The sequence below is a fragment of the Symphodus melops genome (genome assembly GCF_947650265.1).
Source record: "Symphodus melops genome assembly, chromosome: 9".
Taxonomy (NCBI): domain Eukaryota; kingdom Metazoa; phylum Chordata; class Actinopteri; order Labriformes; family Labridae; genus Symphodus; species Symphodus melops.
Window position 1 is genome coordinate 16,320,469 of NC_136699.1, and position 19,376 is coordinate 16,339,844.

The 19,376-nt window shown below is 40.9% G+C and overlaps 2 protein-coding genes across 3 annotated transcripts; one reads left to right on the plus strand and one right to left on the minus strand.

Moving 5' to 3' along the window:
• Positions 1-74: 74 nt before the first annotated feature.
• znf185 (zinc finger protein 185 with LIM domain) lies at positions 75-15,392 on the plus strand. Its single transcript, XM_079352228.1, has 34 exons — positions 75-171; positions 1,082-1,144; positions 1,454-1,580; positions 1,673-1,780; positions 1,879-1,905; positions 2,714-2,773; positions 2,876-2,923; positions 3,013-3,084; positions 3,182-3,262; positions 3,496-3,552; positions 3,650-3,772; positions 3,855-4,910; positions 6,234-6,299; positions 6,421-6,492; positions 6,982-7,056; positions 7,284-7,358; positions 7,566-7,646; positions 8,031-8,090; positions 8,236-8,289; positions 8,513-8,575; positions 9,054-9,104; positions 9,212-9,256; positions 9,457-9,504; positions 10,206-10,271; positions 10,428-10,499; positions 10,626-10,688; positions 10,990-11,079; positions 11,307-11,354; positions 11,684-11,719; positions 12,479-12,550; positions 12,645-12,719; positions 12,801-12,857; positions 13,762-13,867; positions 14,706-15,392. The coding sequence occupies exons 2-34, from the start codon at positions 1,135-1,137 to the stop codon at positions 14,805-14,807; spliced, it is 3,246 nt and encodes a 1,081-aa protein (XP_079208354.1). The 5' UTR covers positions 75-171; positions 1,082-1,134; the 3' UTR covers positions 14,808-15,392.
• pofut4 (protein O-fucosyltransferase 4) lies at positions 15,105-19,286 on the minus strand. Of its 2 annotated transcripts, none has more exons than XM_079352231.1 (5): positions 18,909-19,286; positions 18,287-18,625; positions 17,799-18,179; positions 16,383-17,005; positions 15,105-16,225 (listed from the first exon to the last, which is right to left on the minus strand). In XM_079352231.1, exons 1-5 carry the CDS (start codon positions 18,909-18,911, stop codon positions 16,075-16,077), a joined length of 1,497 nt encoding a protein of 498 aa, XP_079208357.1. In that variant the 5' UTR covers positions 18,912-19,286; the 3' UTR covers positions 15,105-16,074. The 2 variants fall into 2 exon arrangements, with proteins under 2 accessions (XP_079208357.1, XP_079208356.1); XM_079352230.1 differs by having other exon boundaries at positions 18,832-18,917.
• Positions 19,287-19,376: the final 90 nt, after the last annotated feature.

Sequence of the window (19,376 nt, forward strand, 5' to 3'; positions counted from 1 at the left end):
TCGTCTTGTTAGTGCTCACGCCCGTACCTGTTCTCTGCCACAGACACCTGTCACACAGAGACAGACTTTTCCTCTGCTCACACCAGCAACTCAAAGAAGTATCTATCACTATCACAGATTCTCAACTGAGCCGGGTTGGACATTGCACTGCTCGGTATAAAGGGAAAGCAGGTACGTACTTTGGCAAGATTAAGCAGACTATCTGCTTAGATTTTATATTTAGAGCTTCAGTAATCAGCAGTCTTGAGAGGGGAAACTGTGAAAGTTACCAATCATGCTGTGTACATTGTTAACTTGGGATTATCTGTGTTTGCCCTCTCGTTTTTCTGGGTGTATCCCTGTCTTGAGAGTTGCCTGTCCTGCTCCATGCTTGCCATGGCTGTTATTGTTCTTCATCAATCATTTATTTCGTGAGGACGGACAGTAAATCTTAGATAAATATGCCTTTTATGCTCTCAGTGTATTTGTTCTGTAACCAATGCGGAGGACAAATTTCTCAAGAGAAATTGTGGCAATGTGTTATAGACAAAATGGATTCACAGCCGCGGGAGTTTTACAAGTTATATTTGCATGTTGAATTTGGCAGAACTCCACAATCTTTGCATTAGTTGTAGTCTGGAACTACTTTGAGACAGCACAATTTCACAATTGCAGTCCAGTTCCTTTTTTTAGTCTTGAGTTCCTTCAGGACGAGGAGACTTCCTTCTATGCCTTATTTCAACGTTAAAAACTGAAGGGAACGCTTATCTGGAGGTTTGTGAAAACAATTCACATTATTGTCATTCGAAGAATATTGTCAGAATATATTGATCGTAAACACAAAAAGGTCATGTAAATGTATTGAATTTGGGTGTCCATTCATATTTCATATTTAGGCAACAGCAGTATTTTTTTGGAAAGTGGTAGGACTGGATCGTCTACATGTCTGAAGGATGAGACAGAGGAATGCTTTACAGAGCACATGTTCCTTCTTGGGAGGGAACAAGGCGCATTTTAAAAGCGGCTGTGTTGTAATAAACTAATGCAAATTGCACTTCCTATTACACAAATCTCAATGTGTCGTTTGAACTTATCTTTTCAGGTGGCTTGTAAAGAAAACAGAGTAAAGAACAGAGAGTAACATCCAGGCCAAGCATGTCAAAAGGTAAGCAGGCTGACAGATCAGATCTGAATGTGATGACGTGTTTCCCCCTGTGAAAGCAGAGGGCATCTGAGGGCGTGTTTCTGGGCTGGACTTATGACTGTATAAATTCTAGGCTTCTGCCATCACCCTTCTTTTAATACATAATACAACTATTTGATTTTGTGGTGTATGGTCCAAAAGGAGGCTGAATACTATAGGCACAACGAGCAGCTGAATCAAGCAGCCACTGAATAAAGAGGTCATTAGGAGGTCATTTTTACAGTGTGTATTTTATCTAAGATTTGTGACGTGATATAATTTGTGTGACAGGGGCAGGAAAAGCAGAAGTGTTTCGTACCACCAAAGTGAGGACCAGGTTGAGGGACGATGGAAGCTGGCTGCAGCGTCGCAGTGAACCTGATGATGAAAAAGAAGAAGAAGAAGAATCAAAACCATGGTAGGCCTACAACATATGCTTACATTTCAGTGTATATTATCATAATTCAGTCACTTGAATGGACAAAACCCAGTTTCTGTGTATCCAAACAGGTTGGCAGAAGTGAGGGCCAGCCGTGTCAATGGAGCTCCTATTGAGACGAGTCCAGTTTCATCACCAACAAAACCCACCCCGCCACCCACCAACTCTGAGACACAGAGGTAAACACACGTTTCTGATGTCACAGTTATCTATTGAGTACTTGGTAGTCTCCTAGTCAACAGACTTGTGCTCATAAAAAGTTTGTTTCATCCCATAGTGCACCAAAACCAGGATACCTGATAAGGTAAGACCAGCATGTGCTCATTTCAACAAGAAATCTGAAATAGATTTCTAGATTTGTGTTTTTTTCTGTAGATATTCCTTTGGCCTGAATTTCCCTCGGGATCAATAAAGTATCTATCTATCTATCTATCTATCTATCTATCTATCTATCTATCTATCTATCTATCTATCTATCTATCTATCTATCTATCTATCTATCTATCTATCTATCTATCTATCTATCTATCTATCTATCTATCTATCTATCTATCTATCTATCTATCTATCTATCTATCTATCTATCTATCTATCTATCTATCTATCTATCTATCTATCTATCTATCTATCTATCTATCTATCTATCTATCTATCTATCTATCTATCTATCTATCTATCTATCTATCTATCTATCTATCTATCTATCTATCTATCTATCTATCTTATTCATTAAAGGGGAAATTTATATTGTATAAAAAATATAAAATTATACAAAAAAAATCGAAATGTAAACAATATAGATACAAGAAATATAAATAGCAGAGAGCTGCAATTTTTTAACAAAATGTCATCAGAATTTTGTTAATTTACTATTTTAGTAGTAAAATAGTAAATAGTATAAAAACACTGTCTTGCATGCACACTGCAAAGTGGAACATGTGCACAAGGTAGGAGTGAATTGTCCTGTTTGAGGGTGAGCTTTGTGATCTACTGGGAGCAGGCTTGGATAAATAGTCTAACTGACAGTAAGTCTGACTGCAACAGGAAGGAAGTACCTACTATCTCTTCTTCCTTATTGTTGTATTTTTATGCATTTGGTTTTTTTCTTTCAGAGGCGTTTTCACTAAACTAGACAAGCCTCCCGTAAACTCACCCGCAACTAACGGCACAAGGTAAGAGCTTCTCTAACTTTAATAACTCAAAAAACTTTCAATGACTTTTCTTCTCTGTTTTCCATCTCAGTTTTACCTTTTTTTTCTTTTTTTTTATGACAGTGGGACAACACAATTCACCAAAAAACCTTCAGAGGCCTACAAGAAAATGTGAGCACACTGAAACCAGATATGCATTAAACTTGGTGGTAGCTGAATGTATTTTTAATGGCAGGTCTGTTTTTGCTTCTGTTCTTCAGAGCCCCCTACACCGTGAAGCCCACTTTGGAGAGCCAGGAGAGCCAGCTTAGTCCAGAGGAGCAGGAGAAACGGTAAAAGACTCCCCTCGCAACAAGAACACCATCCAATTTGAACTCACATTCCAAAAGTAGAGATTACATTTACATCATAATAATTCATTATTCACAGGACGGAGGCAGCCAGCAATGTTCTGAAGAGTTCTGCAGGCCGGCAAAGGTCTTATGTGCTTTCTGCTGCAAAGAAATTTGAGTATGTGTCTCATGTCACCTTCTTTATTCTAATTGTAATGCTCTTTCTGTAATTCTTTAATCAAAGAAGGAAGAAGTGTGATATATATATATATATATATATATATATATATATATATATATATATATGTATTTACTACACATTAAAATGTTCAACTTTCAATTACATGTGGCTATAAATAGTGAGTGTATTTTGTTTTGTTATTTAAATCTATTATGTTAAACAAATCACAGGACCAAAGCAGAAGAACCTTCACCTGTCAACAACAGTCTAGCTTTTGTTGCTAAAAGGTAAAAGAATATCCAATGTTACATTTTAAGCAATAAGAAAAGCCTAATAGTCCAGTTGTGTGATCATGGTTCTCCATGCGTGGCTATAATCTCGCAGGGTGGAGCTAACAGATGATGAGGAGAGGGCTGCGACTCTAGCACCTGCAAGCTCTCCGTCCCCCTCCCCTGTTGCCCCAGTCACATCCGTTGCCTCTGCACCTAAGCCCAAACTATGGACACCGTAAGTCCTGCACAAAGTATTTTTACTGCAGATTGTGTCTCCTGTTCCCTCTTTTTCATCTGATTGTCCCGTTGGCCTGCAGACTGGACCCAGGAGTTAAGAAAGCTGTTGAAGCCACCGTTAATAAGCCAGTTGCACCAAAGGTTGAGGAGAAGGAAGCAGCCCCAGAGCCTGCCAAAGAAGACCCCCAACCAGTATCTGTCAAAGAAAAAGACCCTTTTGAAGATATGAAACCAGGGTGCACCAAGATGGCCACCCCTCTCCCTGAATACATCCCTGAACCAGAAGATCTAAAATATGCAGTGCAAGACGAAACACCTCTGGTTGACCTCACCCCCGCAGAAGTCCCACTTTTACCAACTCCATTATCTCCCACATCTCCAGCAGTCCCCCTTTCTCCCACTCCAGTGTCTCCTCCCCCGGTTCCAGCAGTCCCACTTTCTCCCTCTCCACTGTCTCCTACCCCAGCTCCAGCAGTCCCACTTTCTCCCTCTCCACTGTCTCCTACCCCAGCTCCAAAAGTCCCACTTTCTCCAACTCCAGTGTCTCCTACCCCAGCTCCAAAAGTCCCACTTTCTCCAACTCCAGTGTCCCCTCCCCCGGCTCCAGCAGTCCCACTTTCTCCCACTCCTGTGTCTCCTACCCCAGCTCCAAAAGTCCCACTTTCTCCCTCTCCACTGTCTCCTACCCCAGCTCCAAAAGTCCCACTTTCTCCAACTCCAGTGTCTCCTACCCCAGCTCCAAAAGTCCCACTTTCTCCCTCTCCACTGTCTCCTACCCCAGCTCCAAAAGTCCCACTTTCTCCAACTCCAGTGTCCCCTCCCCCGGCTCCAGCAGTCCCACTTTCTCCCACTCCTGTGTCTCCTACCCCAGCTCCAAAAGTCCCACTTTCTCCCTCTCCACTGTCTCCTACCCCAGCTCCAAAAGTCCCACTTTCTCCAACTCCTGTGTCTCCTACCCCAGCTCCAAAAGTCCCACTTTCTCCCTCTCCACTGTCTCCTACCCCGGCTCCAGCAGTTCCACTTTCACCCACTCCTGTGTCACCTGTCCCATTTTCACCTGTCCCAGTGTCTGCTGTAACAGCGGTCACAGTGAAGACAAAACCAGATCCAGAGCCAGAACCATCTCCAAAGCCAAGGTAATGTATCCACAAAGCCATTCATTCCATTCATAGTGCAGTTCTAGTTGTTGAAAGCACAATACTGATTTAAGGATAGGTTTGAGATGCTTGTAACTTCTGTCAGTCTACTTCTTTATAAAAACAGTGCGTTGTTTGACAGAGAGCCACCAAATATTGTATATTTGGGTTAACTAACATTCTAAAGTAAATGACCTTTAACTCATTGATGCATTAGTGGTAATAAATCTGTTATTAAATGTATTGTAATATAACACTTAAAGTTTACTTTAAATTACAGTTAGGAAGTTCAGTTTAGTATTATATTAACAATATAGTTTATTATAAAACACTTGTCAAAACCAATGTCACAAAGTGCTTTACAGAATTTAGATGTACACAACAGTAAAATCCTATTAAATTCATGAGGAAACAACAATAGCATTAAAAAAATAAAACACAAGCAAGACAGAGATTGACTAAAGTTGATAGTAGTGCAACTTAAACATCTCAGAAACAAGGATTGCAAGGAGGCCTTTTGATGAAAATACTTTTTTTAAAAGTGATTGAAAAGAAGATATTGATGTAGCTAGTCCAAGATCCACAGCCGACGAGCCCCCTATTTTGTTTTAAACAATATACATCTTATACTCAACAACTACATACTTTTTACAAAGAGGAATGAGATGTTAGGTTACTGCACACTGCACACAATGATAGGAGGCAGTTCCATATGTCTTCTACATGTTAGAACAGATGCTAAAAGACATTTAACATACCAAAAGTAAAAATAACTAATAATATATATATATATATATATATATATATGCATGACTTACACCGATTTCTATGCTAGTTCTTATGTACATATTGGGAACCTCAAACTTTTTTTTTATTGCAGTCAATCGCCTTATTTCAATAGTAAATCATGATTAATTGCATTTTTGATTCCATTATTTCACATTTAAAAATTATTCGGCTTTTATTTGGAATGTTTGCACAATCTTTAAGCTGAGAGTATTTTACTTGCTGTTTGAATTCACTGAAATGCAGACCTTAATTAATTGTGACTACAGTTGTTAATGCTGACGTGTGTGTGTGTACACACATTTTTTTGTGTGTTTATATATATAACAATTGTATATAACAATTGTGTGTATACACACATGTTTTTGTGTATATGTGTTTATATGTGTGTGTGTATGTGTGTATATATATATTAGATAAATCATTGTTTAAATGGTTATCGTTGAGTGTAGTGTTTGTTTGCTCTATTACTTTTTCACACGTGATTGAAAGCTGCCCTGGAATGCCAAGTGTTTGTTTCTCCATCTGTTTTCACAGCTCCACGGTTGACACTCTTAGCACCTTGTCCGACACCCTCATTTCTTTCAACACAAGTTCAAGCAGGTATTGGAAAAACAGAAAATGATAAAAAGTTCATGTTGAAAAAATGATGAAAGACAATTGTGTTATTTCCTCCAGCCTCAACAACAGGCCATCTGATAATTAAAGTTGCTTTCCTCTCCAGCTTGAAGGATAATGAGCCAGACCTGGCAAAGGAAGAAGGGGGCTCAGCGGACACTCACACTGCAGAGGAGGGGTATGAGACCAACAAATTCCTCACTCACATCATAGCAGGGTTGGAAGAAGAAAATATGATGGCAAACTGCCACTGTGTTCACATCAAAGTTAACACAAAATTACCCACCACTATATTTTAAGGTGCATTAAACTCCTCACACAAGAGGGTGTCCAATTAGAAATTATTAAATGTGATATCTATCTAATGTTATTGCATAATGCACGCATGGGGGCAGCGGATAGCTTAGCGGTTATGTTGCACGCTCCATGTACAGAGGCTATAGTCCTTGTTGCAGTAGCCATGTGTTCAAATCCGACTGTGGCACTTTACTGTTGGTCATGTTAGAAGAGATGTCATTCCCGCTCTCTCCTCCCAATATGTCCTGTTTCTCTTCAGCAGCCCTACACAATAAAGACAATAATCCCCCCAAAAAAAGATCTTTAAAATTTTTTTTGCATGTAAGCAAAAGCAGATGCACTGAATTTTTCCCCTTTTTACTGTCTAAAGTGATGAAGAAGAACCGACTCCAGCCATCAGCAACTCTATACCCTCAACAGACGACCTCCTGTCTCTCATTGAAGGGTTTGTTATAAATACTATCCTGCCTGGTGCTTCTCACCTTTAAAAATCTATAAAATTATATCCACTAGGTGGCACTGTTGGGCTTTTTATGATCTCCTCCTACCCTCTACCTCAGTTGGCCTTTTTTTCTTGTTCTTGTTCTGGAATCTCTCCTGAATCCTAAATCCCTTTTTGTTTAACACATTCTCCACTTCCCTCTCCTCTCCTTTTTCCTCCCTCCTCCACAGGCCCGGTGAGTCAACAGAGCCCGTTCCCCCCAGCCCAGGACACTGGAGTCAGTATCTGCTTAGCGGACCAGACAGGTAAAAGAAAGCGCTCTTTCCCACCCAAGCCCCTAATACAGAGTTATGCAAAGAATTATCCTTTCATCAGTGGAAAATCGATAACTCCCTTGTCAGTAGCAAGCCAAGGCTTTACCTTAACTCACCTCACCAGAATTAGTTTTGCATTGTCAAGGGAGCTTGCACTCAGCCTCTTCTGCATTTGACTTTTGTGTTTGATGTTTGCAGTGAGTCAAAGCCAGCAAAGTCCAACGGCACCCTGGATCTCCTGGCTAATGATGTCATAATAATGAACTCAGAGGCACGCAGGTAAGAAAGAGACACTCGAGTCATGGCCTCTGCTTAACCCTCCCCCCCTCCCTTTTTTTCTGTGAAATATATTCTTATCTCCACAGATGAAGGGGCCAAGCTTTACCAAGCTGTGTTAGATGTTAAATAAAATCCCATCCCACCTCAGGTTTGATTCATAAATCAGGACCCCCCCCCCCCCCCCCCCCCCCCCCCCCCCCCCGTCTTCTAAGATTCTATTTTAGCCCCTGCTTCTTTTTAGAACGAAACAGTGTCACACTTTCCTGATTCGACCCGAGTACTACTTTGAAACAAAAAGCCACGTCTTATCTGTAGTGCGACTGGAAATAGAAGAGAATGTTCTGAACTGATTAGTATTGCGGCTTTTGTTTTTGTCTCTGCCAGCCTCAGCACGCAGCCAGAGGAGGAGAAACCGGCAGATGAGACAGCCAAAGAAACACAAAGGTAGATGGAGATGACAGGCTGCTCTTAAACAATTATCTATCTATGCAGAGATGTTCCTGCTCAGAAATGCCTTCTACTCAGATATGCCTTGTAATGTTTTATACTAACGCTGCCTGCAACTGTGCTATTTCTCTTTGCCCGCCAGCTCCACAGAGACTGTCACTGTAACCACCAAAACTGTGATCATTACTGACAAAAGGTATCAGAACGCACTCACACAGAACCAGTCTGTTCTAGGCTCTTTTCAGATGGCTTTCATGCCCGTTAAATAGTGCAGAGTGTTTCAAGCTTTTCTAATGGACTGGCGTTTTAAATAGTTTATGAGAAAAACCACACTAACCCCCCCCCCCCCCCATCGTGCCATTCATCCGTACCACCCTCCATACTTTTTCTTTCTTTTTTTCCTTTCTGCCTCCATGCAGCGAAGAGGACAGTACAGATCCCTGGAGCTCACGTGTGAAAACAACCACAGTCACTGAATCACGGTATTTAATCTACAGCAACACCAAACATGAAAACATCAATTAGAATAAAGAGTAGTGTACTTCATATTCTATTGATGAAAAATCTCATTCACTAAAAAAAATGTAAGATACAGTGCATTGCGGTACATTCAATGATATCTTTGGAATGTTTTTTCTTTGGTTGGTTAAACATTCTTGATCATTTAAAGCATCTGCTTAGTAATTAGTAATTGATATCGGCCGTAACCAGGGTTCATTTTTGGTGAACGCAACATGAAACACAGATTTTACCATTCAGCAGCAGAATTGTCTTTCCATTTGTCAAAGACATCCACATTCTGACTTTGATTAAGTTTGGCCCGGATTCCTCTGTGTTTCTGTTTACCATTCAAACTGCATTAAATCTTTCCATTATGAGTCAATGTGATCAGAATTCCTCCGACACAAGATGGGCCATGCTGACAATTGAGAGTGAAATCAGTGTGAAATTGTTTTTCAGCTCGGCTGATCCGTTTGATCCATATCCGATAGGGACCACATCCCCTAACAGGTAATCATATTGGTTTGGAGCTGTGACTGTTTTCCAGCCAGCCAGATAGCATCTCAGCATGCATAATGCAGCACTTTCTGATTACGAGCCACTTTCCCCCATTGCAGCTCCTCTGACCTGCTCCAGCCGCTCTCAGATATTTCCATCAACAGGTACTGAAATTATCATGCAAATTCCCTATTTATCAGAGTCATAACTTTTTTTAGTGCAATACTGTCATGTTACTGTATAACCTTAGAGTTACTACAACTGCCTCATTGTGATGGTTCTTGCCCTATTTTAAGAGACCAACTAAGCTCTGTGCCAACATCTTATTTTCACACTCAAACTGTTTTCATAACTTTTTTTTTAGGGTGTCAACTACTTTCATTGAGGACAAAGATCCAAGTGAAGACACACCGTAAGTGTTCCATTGAGTCAGCTATTGAGCTATTAGCTCTGAGAGTGGCAATTATTTTAATAGCAATTATATTAGTTTATATTTATTAGTTTATATTAACTATTAACTTCTTAATTATGTATTATAACCTTGTTTATAGTAGAAAATAGAAAATTCCTCCAGATGACCCTGATGAAGGCTTCAAGCTGAAATTCTTGAGTCTAATAAAGTTAATCTTCATACTGAGTGTTGCTGGAGCTATGTGACCTCTTCATGCCTTTCCCTCACCGTAAGCCTTTGTAGATGGTGAAGTAGTGCCAGAAAACCCTGCTCTACTTTAGTTATTAGAAAAGTAGAACATTGAGATGGTCTCATCAACAGTAAATGAAATAAAAGGAGAAGCTGATAGTTTGTGGAGCTAAAATCCCTTAATGTTTGATGTTAAATTATTTGATTTATAAGAATAGTTATTTTATACTTGAATCTTTGAATCCCAATAATAAAATCCAAGCTAAACTCTTTTCATATTTAATGCAAGAATATACCATTCGCTGCATGCTCGCCTACGTTTTTTTTAAAAAATTATTTTAATTAGAGTAAGATATGTGTGTTTCAGCGAGTTTTAGAGAAATGCCAGGAAATGTGTGCTATTTAAATCTCCCTCCTAACCTGTATATTTTAATCTTTACATTTCTACAACTATTTTTCCTCTTTAGTTACAGTGCGAGCAGTAATGCTTTGGAATCCCTCGCAGATGATGTTATCCCTATAAACACTGAGGTTAAAAGGTATTCATCTATTCAAGTGTATAATTGTGTTATGAATACATGTATGAGACATGGAGAAAAAAGCTGTGGTCTTACTGAAAATAATCTCTCTGACTGCTCTGATAATTGTCTAATTTGATGTTACTTCTGCATTGTCTCTCCACTCTCGCTCTCCAGCATCAGTACTCGGCGATCGTGGACAAGCACGTGGGACACCAGTACTACTCGGCAGACTTACACAGAAGAGAGGTGATGACACACTTTGTATCTCCCTTACATCTCCACACAGTGCATTCTACTATGATTCATTCATTTACATGCACCCATCCATGTGCATTAGCCACTAAAAGCTTTTCAATGTATGTCCCCTTTCAGAGATGAAGCAAAACCAGAGGGCCAAGCTGCAGATCAAAACACGACGATCATGTTTGAGAGAAAGTAAGTCATCCTTTTATTAAAAGCTCCTTGTGTATGTCTGCTCCTTTTATCCCATAACCTCCTCCCCGTGCACTCTTGCACTACGGTGGAGAAAGAAGGCTTTCGCATCTATTCAGCGAGCCAGAAAACATTGTGCACTGGTGCTCACAAAAATAGGTCAGATACATATTTGTTACAACTTTAACCCACAACTGGCGTAAGCAGATCCCCTTCGAGCCTTTTTATTTCTTTTCTTTTTTTCTTTTTTTTTACAAATAGAGAGTTTTTCTGTCTCTAATGTTGTGTTTGGTTTGCACTAAAGATCCAAGGAGAATGATTCCCCGTGGGACCGGTGGACGTCACCCACTGTCTACACCTATTCTACAGGACAGGATGATGAGGAGGAGGAAAGGTATCTCCGCAGGCTGGGTTCATTAAATGCACATTAAACCTGTTTATTTTCTACTATTTTTCCAGATGTGATGATAGAACCTTCAGTGCCTGTCAAGCATTTAATTAATAGCAAGCTAAATCCACGTTCCTCGTCTGAGGATAATCAACTGCCTCTAAACTTGTATGTTGACTCTAAATTTGTCCTGCCATACATATTATAATGCAGTGTTGTCCTCTGTTTTGCAGCCATGAGGACACACAGACAAAGACAGTCACAACCATCACCACTGTCAGGTTGGGGAAATATTTGAATTTCGTAAATCTTACATCTTTTCATCACAAACCGGAGGAAAGAATTTGATAGCACTAGAGAAATGTAGGTTAATGTTAATGATAACAAAACCCAGGAGGAGAGCTAAGAATGAGGCAATACTGCCGTACATTAGAAAACATGGCACACCTGGTCAATAAATCCCAAGCCCTACAGTGCTGTGAGTCAGAAAGATCCGCTTCATACACTTATAAAAACTGCAAAGATCTTGTTCACTGGATAGCATCCAGCTTATTGACTGCTACAGACCACAGTAAAAGTCTAATACAGCTTGCCTTGCCTTGCCTTCCAGGGAGACATACAGTGAGCCAGAACCGGCTATGGATCGGTAAGTTTATGATCTTGTTAATATCAGACAGCATAATGCAAGAATAACTTCTCCAGAGTGTTATTTTCTACTATTTGGTCTGTTAATTTTCTTACTTGTGTGCAGACACTCCTTTAACTGGGCCTCTTAGTATTGCATGACTATGAACATTTTTTTTTTTAGCAAGGGCAGGGTGTCACACTGAAATTAAAGTCTTCTTTTTTGAGTGGAATTGATGTTAAATGTAAATGAGCCTCATTAAATAGGTGTTATGTCTGCTTTTAAAAAAAAAAAGAAAAAAGTTTACACTTGCACAATCCAGATCCGCTCTATCTTGGTGTTTGTAACATTACCGTCGTAGTAAAGGGATGTGAGATTTAGGCCAAACCCTGCGGGAACACAGCTGCATCCTCGCAACACTGCATCCTGGGTCGAAAGTTATCTGACACTCCTGTGTGATACCTGCTTACACCGACTCCTGACTCAACTCTATTAGTGAAATCTAATGACAAGATCTGATCTCCTATTGTCTTTCAATCTGCCCTCATTTTCCTCCCACTAATTATCAGTCTCCAGATGTCAGATTAATGATGTGTATTAGAGATGTCCTTTTGTCAAATCCCAGCCTGTTCAGCAGTATGCCATTAACATGGGATGGCAGAAAATGATTATCTCCTGAGTTACATTTGACAGTTATAGAGCCTTCTTTGTAAGCCATCACACTGCCGTCGTCACTGAGTGAGAGATGAGACTAACACTGCTGCTGCACTCTGTCTCCAGTTATGACACCTATTCCAGGACCGTGATAGACGAAGAGCGGCGTGTCCAAACACCAGAACCCGCGACAAAAAAGTGAGTGATTTGATATTTAGAGAAGAGTGACAGCTGAAAGCCATTTTGAATATGCACATTCACTCACTCTTTCCTTCATCTGTCCCTGCTGCAGGGGGTTTGTGTATTTGAAAGAGTACATCAATACATCAGAGCTGTCCCTGCATAATGCCAGAGACACAGCCGATGGGTAGGAGCAATCCATTAATAACATTATTGATTAACAAAATAGGCTCTTCTGTTGACCTGTTTACTGCTTATGTTCCCACAGTGGGTCAGATTATTTGACATCAAGATCTGCAAACTACTCATACAGCAGCCCCTCAAGGTAGGTGACATACACACAGAACCCTTAACCTCTATTCGACAAGATACATGCACCAAGCCTTGTTCCCGTACTCTCAGCCCTTCAAAAGACAGTTCAACTGTGTTCACATATTTACACAGCTCATTTGTCCGTCTCCTTTCAATGCTTACCCTTCAGAGCTTCGATTTATAAAAAAAGGACGCTTCCAAAAACAAAATTCTTCAACGTCCAGAGCTTCAAGCCGATTTCACTTACTTTCAGTGCTTCAACTTTTATCTTTCAGTATCAACACTTATACAGACACCAAATTCTCTAAAGCTTTTTACTTCAAGGGGTTTAATTTATTATCGAGATGTCACTTACACTTGACGTGTGAACTCCTTTCAGCATTTTTCTGCAACTTCTACTTTAACATCATTCACTTTGACTCTTCGTCATTTGGTGTTGCAGCGTGTTGCAACATTTTTTCAGCACTTTTTGGTCTTTCAGTGTTCGTGTTGAGTGTGCCACTTCACAGGTTGGCGACAGCGAGCACATTTTCTTCACAAGACCTTGCTTGTTTGCGTAGTAAGGTCAAGTGTACATCATGGTTGTCAGTTACTTTTTCTGCAGCCACTCCAATTAAAACTATAGCAAGAACACAACTCCCTAAACCTGTTCTAAAGCAGCTATAAGCCTGACCCTTTCCCCCCTGCCTTATTATCTCCAGTTTTAACGAAACCAGTGCAAGCGGCAGGGCAGAAATTCCAGCAAGCCTGCTCATTAGGAGGCTAAGTGAGGACTTCAAAGGATTATTTACACTTATTAAGTTCCCATGCACAGCGGAGAAAAGATCACAGGTTATTTAAGCAAACAGAGCTGAAGTTGCTCGAGAGCAGCTCGAGTCAGTGGACGAGCTAACTTTTCTCCCTTGTTGTCTCCCTAGCGGCACGCTGTCATCCACCTGCAACTACTGTGGAAAGCAGGTCGGCAATGATGCCAAGATCTCCATTGAGCACCTCAATATCAACTGCCACCCTGCCTGCTTCAAGGTAACAAACCACTGATTACGATAGGAGAGGAGACTAATCTGAAAATAATACCAGCTTTTATTCACTTTAAAAAAAAGTTGACATTTTAGGATTGTATTTGTTCGACTTAAATAAAAACACGTGTGCCACTCTCATGTCTGTATGTTACATATTAAATTATAATCGTTACAAGGTTAAAGCTCAGCTCAGTTCTCTATCAGAAACCAATAAGGAACAGGACTTACGATGATTAGTTCATAAATCACAGACAAACTGCTTTAAAGTTTAACTTAGAAAAACTAAGTAAAGTATAAAATATTACACCTTTGTTTGATTTTCACACAAAACCTACAAGTGAGAATGCAAACACGAGGCTCTACTATGAGGTTATGTGCTGTACACATTCTTGGCTTGGAGTGGTCATACGTGTTATGTTCTTAACTGAGTAAATATTGGGTAACATGAGACGCTTATTGGGAAGATGCTGGTTGGCAGATTTAGGCAGCAACAACATGCCATGGCTTAGCGTTAAGCTAACCCTCTTTTAGCTATAGTTCATATTTGACAAGTGGAATCAATCTTCTTCTCAAACTTCAGGCAAAACAGCCAAAAGGAGTACTTTTAAATGTTGACCTATTCATTTAAAAGTCAAAGTGAATGACATGAGTTTATCTTTTTCATCTTTGTATTTAGCCGCTGTATGATGGCAGTCTTATTACACTTAATCATACTTTCAAAGCTGCAACCGTTTTGTTCACTGTGTGTTATGACAATTATGAGTAAATTTCAACAGTGTCTGCCCTTCACTGCATGTTTTCACTAATTACGTTTTCTAATAACATTCTCCTTCTTTTCAAAGTGTGGCGTCTGTGATAAGCCAATGGGAGACCTTCTCTTCAGCATGTTCCTACACGAAGGGAAAGTCCACTGTGAGAGCTGCTACTCCAGAGCCCTCGACTGATTATCAGAGCTCTTCAGCAGCCTCTTATCCTCGTCACCTTCCTTTCATGTTCATTTGCATATAAAGTGAGAACCAGTCAGTCTCATAGTTCAGACTTTGTTCAGTTTAAACTTAGCAACGATAGAGAACAATACGATTACTTGATGACTCTTACATTAGGTTATGTTACTAGTTCCTCAAAAACTATACATGCTTATGTTTTTTTTTGGTGTTGAAAGCTGCATCTGCCTCAGTAAACTATGAAGGATGTGTCTGTGCAACATGACGTTGTACATATAGCAGACTCAAACAAGCAAGTGGGGTACTATCTTATTATTTAGCAGCATTAGTTATGCAAGAAAATAACTTTGTTACAAAATGTGTTCTTTTTTTCTTCCTTATAAAAACTAGTGTGTTAACATGTACAATGCTTTGTTGAGAAAATAAAATGACATGAGTCTATATAAGCCTGGTTCAAAAAAAAAAAAAAAAAACATGGTACAAAGGCAGTGTTGCTAGTAGAAACACGGAGCTGACGTGGCGGCTTGAGCAGTAACACGTTTTTAAAAAAAACAAGCACATAAAAAATAAAAGTTATTGCACATTAACATGATGGGAGTCATGAAACAAAACACGGTTATAGGTGATGTGGTAAAGAGTGTAGAAAGATGAGCATTGTTCCGGAGCAGATTTTCCACAGGGAGTTGAGCTTAACTCTACGTTTGCCACTCTCCACTTCTTGATGAAATGATATTTCCTTGCATAGTCATTTAAAAAGCTGTGTACATAAATGCCCCTTAAGCTAATAATAACCATTAGGGCCTGCAGAGTAACTGTAAAGGAGCTAATGAAGCTCAGTGGCTTCTGTCATGATGGTCTTCACAAACAGTTAGGCAGAGCTCCCCTGGTGTGAAGGACGAGTCTCTGTCCCCACTAACATGAAAAGCTGCTTCCTGTGAGAATGTGCCTCTATGGAACAACTGCACAGCATGCAGTTAATGTTAACACTGCAAAGCAAAGTACAAGCATGGATGGCCCCCTCTGTTACAGTAACATAACTTTATAATGGTAGCATATTGCACTCTTATACATCATTTCCCCATTTGTACTTGGGATTGAGGACAAAACCGTCATGTCAGCTGGGTGTTTGACGGGTTAAAAGGGTTTTGGCTCAGGTGCAGAAATATGAGTAACGTCTGCATCATGTCTCCCATTTAAACTGTGCACAATATGAGACCCCCCTGTTGTCCTGGACGTGCTCCATCCTCTGATTGTTTCAAGGCCTGTGTCAGAGTTTTCCTCTTGCTCTGCTCACAGCAATGTTTTGGATGTGTTTCCACAGGTGCGAAGGGTCCGACTCGTTATGTCTTATCAGAGACTCCAGTCCCTCCGCTTGGTCCAGGCTCTGCCAGTAATCCTGCGGCCATATTTGCAACCATCTGCAGAGAGATATATAAACAGATTAGGCTCATGATGGAGGACGTTTTAATTAGACCATTAAAAATAGGCTAATTTATCCGACCCTAGGGACATTGTTATTCAAATTAAAACACAGAATGTAGACGCTTTTGGCACGGTGAAAAATTGGAGACTCACTCGTCATCCGCAGGTAACTCTTTGACGTCTCCGTAGCCCGGGTGGGGCAGGGGGCACCCCATGTGAGAGTTGCTGGCCGTTTTTGGCTGAGGGGGTTTGTTCTTTGAAGGTGCTCTCTTAAACGCTCGCTCTGCTGCTAATCTTGCATTCTCCTGATCACACACGTAACATTCAAACCCATTCAGGTAGTTTGGTTTACTCATGTCATTGACCCCCCACTCTCTGGTCTCCAGAGCCTGCAGCAGACGAGCATTAGTAATGCTTTTGAAGTTCTTGAACTCTAAGTATTTTGCATATTCATCGTCATTTTCATCAAGATGTTTAAGAAAGTCAGCGAGAGCTTTGGGCGAGGGGAAGTTATTGATGATGATAGCAGAGTGGTCGTTGGGCATCCAGTCTGCCACCACAGGCGAGCCTTTATAGACGGGCACGCAGCCCTGATGGAGGGGCCGCCACAGCTTCTCTGTCATGTAATCTGGACACAGGCCGTTCTCCAGAGCCAGGTGGAACTTGTAACGGGACACAAAAGTCATGAAGCTGCTCTCTTCGCCGGTAGCTGTGGCGGTGTCCTCCAGGTGTTCAGGCAGAGGTTTGTTGTTCAGGCATTTCCCATAAGAGTCCACCTACGGAGAAGAACGAAAGTGACGGAAAGAAAAAAGGTGGGGCACAATAAAAAAAACAAGTTGTGCTTTTAATGGTGTTTTTTTTTTTTCATCAAACCCTCATTAGACTACTTAAAGCGAACTGTAAAGTTTCCTCTCTACTTGGGCTTCACAAACAGAAGGCTGCATCAACAATCCTTTAACAGAGATGTTGTTGATGTTACATGTGAAGATGAATTAACCTTTGTGTATACGTTTGGTTACAAAATGTTACGTTTTTGAGCCAAGTTATAAAGATTGACTCGTATGGATGTGTTTGGAGGAAAAACAAACAAACATTTGAAGCAATTGAAAATTACAGAATAGGATAAAAGGTCCAACCAATACAGATACTTTTTGGGATACTCAGGCACCCCCCACATCCCATCCCCTTCCTCCCACATGTAAATGTAAAAATTAAGATTACAACCCCACACTACCTACATTTTCTTTAAAGCCACACAATATACTAAATCATAATTGGACCTATTAGTCGGATGTTATGCAGTTGCACAGCAGCATTTTTATATGGCAAATCACAGCAGTGTCTGTATGGAGGTAAAAGCATTTCCTCTTTCTAACATTTTTATCCTTAGATCAAAAAGACGCACTAACTGTACCAACACCTGCAGAACTCATGATTCTTTACAATTACTTCGAGCAGTGCTACAGCATATTGGTTGTGAAGCTAAAATTCCTTCCGACACTGTTAGTGTAGCTTCCTAACCACGCAACTAGTCAAAATGGCCTTGAAAGGACACTTCTATTTTTTTACCTGAATGTACTTCATGAGCTCCTGGACGTATCTGTTTCTGTCTGATGGCACATCGCAGTGAGACTGCATGTAGAGCACAGGAGCCAGGCCCTCCTTCCTCAGCCGGTTCTTCACCTCCAGGGACACGGCCACAGGCTCAAGCAGATAGTCCAGAGAGGGCAGCCACTGCAGGGTCAATGGATAGTCTGACTCCCGGCGAAACGTGGCTGTGTAGTTAAACAGCCTGATTCCCGGGCCATGGGAGAGAAGGTAGTTATTCATGGGTGACTCTTCATGGAACAGTGCCCAGGTCTGGTGGCGGAGACGAGGGAGTGGAGCCTCATATGCCCTGAAGTCTGTTCCATAAAAGATGATGGATGCTGTCCGTTTGTACAGCTGGACCTTTCAAGATCAAACACAAGATTACTGTCGGTACGACTACAAATAACAATTGATATAAATGTGAGGATCTTCACTCCTCCCAAACCAAGGTTAAGAATCTGTGATACCTTGCGGTTGCTTGTGACCAGGCAGGAGGACGTCCCACAGTCAATGCGTTCAGTGTCACCAGGAAAATGAGGGAACAATCCTCCACTCCACCAGAGGAGAATGGGCAGTTCTTTGTTGCTGCGGCGGTCAGTGTTACCCGGTCCTGAGTATGAGCTGATGGAGGCAAACCGCATCTCTGATAGAGCACTCTGGGGCTGAAAGGCTGCTCGCTCCACTGCATCCAAGGCCTCGAGGGGAAGCTGCTCATCTGGAAAGGAGGCAAAGGAGACCCAAACCCAGCACAGGACACCAAACAGCCCCAGACACATACAGGGCACCAGCCGCCCCCTGCCCGCCATCTGCAAGGAAGAAGACACAGGCAAAACAACATCTTAAACATTTATAATGTAGATACAGGTAGGTTAAGATTCAAAGGGGGAAAAACATCTAGGTTTCTTTTCTCTGTAATGTTTCTTTAGACCTGCAAATAAAACCACGTGTTACGTATCATAACCAAAATTAGGACATTGGATGCAGATAATTCTCCTGCAACAAACAAACTCACTGAATCAAACATTGATGCCATACGTGTCAGTTGCTTTGGGCAAGCACCACAATCGAGATGTTTCCAAGTGTTCCTACCATTATCCCTGCAGCAAACACATGAAGGGGCGCTTTTACCCGTGGACCCGTGCGAGTTGATTTTCAAAGCGTTGTCTGGAAAATAAGAGCCAGTGAGGTCTGTGTGGGAAGAAAAACAGCTGTATTCTTCTTCTACGTTTCTACTATTCTTCTTCTTCTTCGGTGACTCAAACCAACCCCAAGTGTAAAGTGCCACCTAAAGGCGAAGAGTGCCGACTGCTCCGCGTGTCTCCAGTTTTGCGTATCTGAATCAAAAATAGGTAGACAATAATGTTTAAGTGAGGTTTTTAATAATACAGATACCAAAAAGAAAAACTAGCATTCACTCTGTAGCCATAGTCTCTTAGCATAGTCCAAAAATATTTCTGTTTTTACATTGCGAACTATATCATGGTTGAATTGACACTTGATTAGTCAATTATGCAAAAGAAAGAAACGTATTCTACTGGGTGATGTAAAAAAAAAAAT

What these genes read in the sequence shown, in the direction of transcription:
- pofut4 (XM_079352230.1), bottom strand. Translation starts at nt 18,852, where the DNA reads ATGGCATCAATGTTTGATTCA. An exon ending in TGGCATCAATGTTTGATTCA is followed by an intron (nt 18,626 to 18,831) that starts GTGAGTTTGTTT and finishes TCTTCCTTGCAG; the next exon opens with ATGGCGGGCAGGGGGCGGCT. An exon ending in AGCTCATGAAGTACATTCAG is followed by an intron (nt 17,006 to 17,798) that starts GTAAAAAAATAG and finishes TCTTCTCCGTAG; the next exon opens with GTGGACTCTTATGGGAAATG.
- znf185 (XM_079352228.1), top strand. An exon ending in CCAGAACCGGCTATGGATCG is followed by an intron (nt 11,720 to 12,478) that starts GTAAGTTTATGA and finishes CTCTGTCTCCAG; the next exon opens with TTATGACACCTATTCCAGGA. An exon ending in TCATACAGCAGCCCCTCAAG is followed by an intron (nt 12,858 to 13,761) that starts GTAGGTGACATA and finishes TTGTCTCCCTAG; the next exon opens with CGGCACGCTGTCATCCACCT.